General features: G+C 45.6%; 1 protein-coding gene across 1 annotated transcript in view; it reads left to right on the plus strand.

Annotated features, from left to right (window-relative positions):
- LOC102487626 (dehydrogenase/reductase SDR family member 2, mitochondrial) overlaps window positions 1-4066 on the plus strand; it is an 8104-nt gene extending 4038 nt beyond the window's left edge. Inside the window, exons 5-7 of the mRNA XM_006144533.1 lie at window positions 2831-2882; window positions 3194-3351; window positions 3925-4066. Of these exons, the coding sequence (XP_006144595.1) occupies window positions 2831-2882; window positions 3194-3351; window positions 3925-4066 (352 nt within the window). The remainder of the gene's footprint in view (window positions 1-2830; window positions 2883-3193; window positions 3352-3924) is intronic.
- The last annotated feature ends 2524 nt before the right edge of the window (window positions 4067-6590 follow it).

A 6590-nucleotide genomic window follows, 5' to 3' on the forward strand; every position in this document is an offset into this window, starting at 1 on the left:
CCCCCCAGACTTTGGGGGCAGTAAAAAAAAAAAAAAAAAAAAAAAAGAATTCTATCCATTAGTGTCATTCTTTTGAATCTAGAGTGTCCAGGGAGTCTGGCAAAAACTATTCTGGAAGGAGGATGAGGAACCCACAGACAGAAGGGCCTAGAGATTCCTGCTCCTGTCCTGGAATCAGAGAACTGGGAGCAGTCTGTCTTGGGCTGCTAGAGATCAGACCATAAGAGTTCAGAGTGATGACCCTCAGACACCCTGCAGCCCACATGAATAAGAGCAAAAATGGCTCTCAGTCCCTCTCACTTCCTAACTCTTACACTGGCCCTGTTCTCCCTTGTCTTCCCCAGCCCCTGACAATCAGTTCCCAACTAGAATGCCTGCTTCCCTGCCTCTCCCCACAGCCTGCAGTAGATACCAGCCTGACCAGCTTCATCCTCAGCTGTGGGATGGGCCAGGATCTGCCTCATGCTGCTCAGATTTCCTATAGGTCTCAGTGACTTGGGATGTTCCCAGATGTTCTCCAGGAAGCCAGCATTTGTCCTGAAGCAGGAAAAATCCAGCTGTACTTTAAGGAGTTCCTTTTCACCCACTGGATTTCAGGCCCAGTCATTAGGAGCTTTCCATTATCTGGCCAGCAGGAACACAATTTCTCCTGAAGATGCTACAACTATCCCAAGTCCAGTCTTCCAACTTGGGCCATCTCATTCCTCTTCCAAAATTGATCCCTCTGGACATATGCAAGCCCTTCAGGGCTTTCCCCCTGTTTAGTCATGCCTCCACTGAAGGTCAGAGCCAACCGGTTATCTCCACCAGCATCGCCCTCACTCATTCTTAAAATGGCCAGTGAGGTTTTTCTTAATATCAGTAAAATGCTTTTCAGATGTAGCTTTAAAGCCCCTCTTCCAATCGGACTGATTCCCTTCAGTTTCTTCCTTGTTGGCAGTCTGGAGCAGCCACTGGATTTGACAAACACATACTGGGCATTTAGTATCAGCTGAGCTGAGTATACCGGAAGTCCCCAACCATCCTGGCACCAGGAACCAGCCTAGTGGAAGACAATTCCTCCACAGAGTGGGGGAGAGGGGTTGGTTCCAGAGTGACTCAAGCACACTGCATCCACTTTGCACTCTATTTCCACCATTACCACACAATATATAATGAAACAATCACTCAACAATTCAGGGTCAGCTCCCATGAGAATCAGGTGCCACCTCTGATCCAACACAAGGCAGAGTCCAGGCAGCAATGCAAGCAATGCAGAGTATTGCAAACACAGATGAAGCCTTGCTCACTCCCCTGCAGCTGCCCCCATCCCCACCTCTCTGCTCTCGCTGAGCAGCCTGGCAGACCAGCACAGGTCCACAGCCTGCCCCAAAAAGGCCACTGACCCCCACCGGTCCACAGCCCAGGGTTTGGGAACCCTTACTCTAGACCTGTGTAGTCATATGTGAAATTAAACCAGGACTTCTAACTAGTAATGACTTCTAAGGCCCCTACCAACACTAATGCAGACACAGTGAGGTATTAGAATGAACCATATTTCCAAAATGCCATTTTTGTATATTTTTAAATAACCAAATAAAGAATAATCACGCATTGCTTAGTTATATGTTCTGAAAAATATGTTATCAGAGAAGCTGAGATGGAGGCCAGCAGAAGGCACGCGTGGTGTGTGGCTGGATCTTATATGGCTGACAGCACCATTCAAGTACTATAGCTGGTGGCTTGAAAACCACGCTGGACAAGTGTGTGTCATGCCTGAAATCTTCAGAGAGAATGGAGGAGAAGGAACTATGGCGTAGCCATCCCTCCTGGGGAGGGGTACCTTCTCACTTTCTCTCTGCCTCTCTCAGGAGCACATTCACCCTATAGTAAACTAGAAAAAGAAAAAAAGAAAAAAGAGGAAAAGAAACTGAGATGGTATGGCTTATTACATGCCTATTCTATATGGTAGAACCCATCTGATCCTTAAGGAATCACCATTGTATATGCGGTCCATCATTCACTGAAACATCATTATGTGACACGTGACTGTATAAGGATCAAACAATAAAAAAAGAAAAAAAATCTTTTTTTTTTTTTAAACTAATGCTTTGGACAAAATTATGGTGAGACTGATCAGGAAAAATATTGGGAAGGCACAAATAACCAATATCGGAGTAAAAAGAAAAGGTATCACCAGAAATTCAGTAAATACTAAAAAGGCAGTAAGAGAGTGATAATGCCAAAGAGAAATCTTTATTGCAACTGTGAAAGTTGCAATGAAATGCATAATTTTTTATTATTATTTTTTTTTTAGATTTTTGCCATAGGACATGCGCACTTGTTAGAAAGGGACAGAGAGAGGGTAAATGAGAAATCACTTCCTGGAGGGATGGACATGCCACAATTCCTTCTCCTCCATTCTCCTCCTGGGACTTTGGGCAAGCATGCATGCACACGTGCCCAGTGTGATTTTCGAGCCTCTAGGCCCAGGACTCAAACTACAATCAGACATGTGGGAGTCCAGTGCCTTAACCACCAGCTGGCCCCCAAATGCACAAATATGTAAAAATTATATGTTACCAAAAATTACTCAAAGATATAGAAACCCTAACCAGTCCTATAACCATTAACTATATGTGCTCCATACTCAGATTTTTTCCTACAAAAACAAAATCCAAACACAGACAGTTATAACTTGACTAATACAACTGAAGACCTAAAAATTGGACATAAATATCTCCAGCGGGTCCTGGCTATTCTCTCTCAGTCATAGAGTCGTCCTCCCTTCTTCCACTTAGCCTCCTTTCTCAGTTACACACAATGTCTTCACCCATCTGTATCTTCCCAGGCGAGGCTCAGTGATCCTGGTCTCCTCAGTTGCAGCTTATCTTCCAGTTGTTGTAAGTATGACCATCTGTGGATCCAGGTTAAGTAGAAAGAACTTCTCGCATTTCGCCTTGGAAAACTGGGTGCCTGGAAATATCCAAGGTTTGACAATTGTTCGCTCAGGACTACTTATGTGCAAAACTGACCACTGGGTGTCACGGATCTTGCCTTTTACATAAATGCACTAAGTGGGATCCTCTTTCCATCTTTTGAACATTATCTTTCATGATCTAGAGCTGTTATTGGGAGGGAATCTCTAGGACATCCAAGTAATTCTCTTATGTCCCCAACTAGTCTATTAATCTATTTTTCTTTCTGCCCTCAGAAGCTGGGGGCATACAATGTCAGCAAAACAGCCCTGCTGGGTCTCACCAAGACCCTGGCATTGGAGCTGGCACCAAAGAACATCCAGGTGAACTGCCTGATACCAGGAATCATTGACACAGAATTTGGCCAAGTGGTGAGGACCATGGGCAGCTCCTGCTCCAACCCCACTGAGCACTAGGGTGCCCTCCCCTTCCTGCCACACCCCACTATACCCGGATTTTCAGACATGGACCTGTACACTCCTGCTCTGATGCTCTGACCCACAGCTCTCAGAATCAGCAGCAGATTCAGAGTCAGTCCTCTGTCGGGGGCCAACCCATAGTGTCCCCAGAAGGCTCTCCACAGAGACACAGTTCTGCATGATGTGGAGTCCACGTGACTTCATCTGTATGAGCGGCACTAACCTCTGACCTTCCTTTTAGATCTTTCAGGACCCTGTTTTTCGGGACCAAGTAAAGAAACTCTACCAAGTACAGAGGTAGGTTGTGGACGGAAAGTGCCCCTTGCAGATCTGAATTAACAAGACCTCAGAACAACCATGATGGATAAGAAATCACACACCATCCCTCTGCAGCTGTTACCCATTCACCATCCTGGAGGTCTGATGATCTGCTCTACAGGTCCCCGAAGAGGTCACATGTCTTCATCTGCAGTCCTGTGCTCATTCCCACAGGGTCTTGATTTTACATCATCCCTCAGGAGCCCTGGGCCCATGGGAAGGTGTCATCAGTCTCATCCCCGCCTCCTCTTTCCATGCAGGCTTGGGCAACCTGAGGACTGCGTGGGACTCGTGTCCTTCCTGTGCTCACCAGATGCGAGCTACATCAGTGGCGAGAACATCGCGGTGGCTGGCTTCTCCCCCCACCTCTGAATGGCAGGAGCTCAGAACTTGGGCTTGGGCTACCATGCTGCAAGACTATATTAACAATGAGTGCCTGCCCCAGATACACACTTGGATTCAAACTGCACTGCCAGAGCTAATAAAAGACAGTAGAAAAGAAGGCTTGTGGTATGGAACTATTGTTAATATCTGTTAAAACAATGTTAGCTTTGCTATAAAACAAGATGTGTGCTTGGGAGACTTGGAGAAAAGGCAAGAGCTAAGCTTAGGCAGGAAGAACTGCAAGGAGGGAAAGAAAACTGGCTTTTAGAGCAAACGATAAAAAGTTGTCATATGAATTCTCCCCTAAACATCTCCATGGTCCTGAGGTTTTAATCTCCAGTTCTACAGCTAAAGAAGCTGAGACAATTATTATAGGGAATTGTTCTGAGGACACACAGCTAGTTTGAGCAGGAACTGAACCTCGGTCTTTTTGCACCACAGCGAGGGATCAGCACGAAACCTGTGTCCAAGGTAAAGGCCTGCCCTTGGGGTTTCATTCTCCTCCTGGACCCAGGTTCTAGAAGACTAGATCTGGTCTGTGTGCATCCCCACTACTACCTTACCAGCACATGTGTCAGAGCTGGGACTAGCATCTCACATGACAAATGTAGACCCCAGGCAACCGGAAAGTCAGGGCAGTGGCAGACCCTATAAGTGCCCACCCACATCCCCTTGGCCCACACTGGAGACACAAGCATCTTTAGTGGACAGTTTCCACATTTTCTACACTTTCTACCTCAAGTCCCTGTGTCTCCCACCCTGAAGGCTTTCTCCAGCCACAGTAACCGAGAGAGTTCAGCCCACACAGTAGCCACAGCAATAAGGCATGAATAACCCAGCTGCTTGCTCCTCAGTGAGCTGATGCTAGCATGTGCTCTGCACACTCTGAGTGCCCAGAAGTGAACACCTGTCCATTGTGATCACCTGCTTTTTTCTCCTTATTTTTTACCATTTAATTACTGTGCATCACCTGCTCTTAAACCCACTGCTTGTTTTGAATGTGTCCCCAAAAGTTTATGTGTTGTAGTCTGGTTGCATTGTGACGGAATTGAGAGGTACCTTAAACTGACTATGAGATTAAGCAATGGAGCCTTCAAGAAGGGATTAGGAGCAGCTCAGGTGATCAGATTTGTCCCTCCCAGCCGAAGGCTAATTGGCTGATAAGGAGAGGGACTGAGACCAGGGCAGAGACACAACAACACTGACACAATCTCTTCATATGAAACTGCACCGCCTCAGGACTCCACAGAGAACCCCAGAAGACTCTCAGTATATATGGCCTCAGAACTTGGACCTCAAAAAGGTTGAGCTAACAGGACCAGCAGTTGGCGTAATGGCTATGTTGCTGGACTCCCATGTGGTCGACCGCGGTTCGCGTCCCGGACCCGGTGGCTTAAACTCGAGAGGAGAAGACTCGGTGCCCAAGATCCCAAGAGGAGAATGGAGGAGAAGGGATTGCAGCGTGGCCATCCCCCTGGGGGGGTGATTTCCTGCTTTCTGTCTCTCTGTCTCTCTCTGTCTGTCTGGCGAGCGCAAGCGCCCTATAGCAAAAACCTGTCCAAAAAAAAAAATAAAGAAAAGAAAAAGGTTGAACTAACTAAACCTCAGTTCTCTAAGTTACTCACACTCGGCTATTTCTATTATTAGCAACAGATTGCATTAACCCATCCTCCCAAATTGGCTTTCTTGTCTTCCTTAATTCCCTACTTCTTTTTTGATCCTCCCTGGTTCACCTCCCAAGGATACTATTTCCACCTAAAGTTTGGTCTTAGGGTCTGCTTTTGGGACAATCCAAATTAAGATAGGGATAAAACTTTTCAACTTACATTTATAAATAAAAGGCTAAAAAAGTAAAGGTCTTACTGAGGCAACTCAAAGGCTAAAACTCAAAATACTATGCATATTTCCGTTTTGGGGAACAGATCATGTCTTTTAGTCATGGGACATTCTCCATCAATGCTCAATAGCAAACTAGTAGTTGTTTCTCACAGAGTATATGTGATATTACACATTCCAGGAATGTTCTGATACAAAATCTCAGCAGTGACCAATGGGTGGTACTTATAGGCTTTTGCATAACCTCTAGTCAGCATAAGAGTATGGTATAAGCATGTCCAAAAATTGTTTATGAAGATGGATCATAGGACAAAAAAAAAAAAGAAAGAAAAAAGAAAAAACTACTCATTTTCTTTCTCTCTCTCTCTCTCTTTTTTTTTTTAATAGATTTTTCTATAGGGTGCATGCACTATCCAGAAAGACAGAGAGAGACAGAGAGACAGAAAGCAAGAAATTACTCCCTTCCCCCAGGGAAGATGGCCACACCACAATCCCTTCTCCTCCATTCTCCTCTCAGGATTTTGGGTACACACACACACATGCCTGGTGTGAGTTTAAGCCATCGGGTCGGGACTCTAACTGCAGTTGACTACACAGGAGTCTGGCAACATAGCCATTACACCAACTGCAGGTCCCACTACTCCTTTTCTTTTATGAGAGCAAAAGAAAGGAGAAG

Source organism: Tupaia chinensis, unplaced genomic scaffold (genome assembly GCF_000334495.1).
Source record: "Tupaia chinensis unplaced genomic scaffold, TupChi_1.0 Scaffold000126_2, whole genome shotgun sequence".
NCBI classification, from domain to species: domain Eukaryota; kingdom Metazoa; phylum Chordata; class Mammalia; order Scandentia; family Tupaiidae; genus Tupaia; species Tupaia belangeri.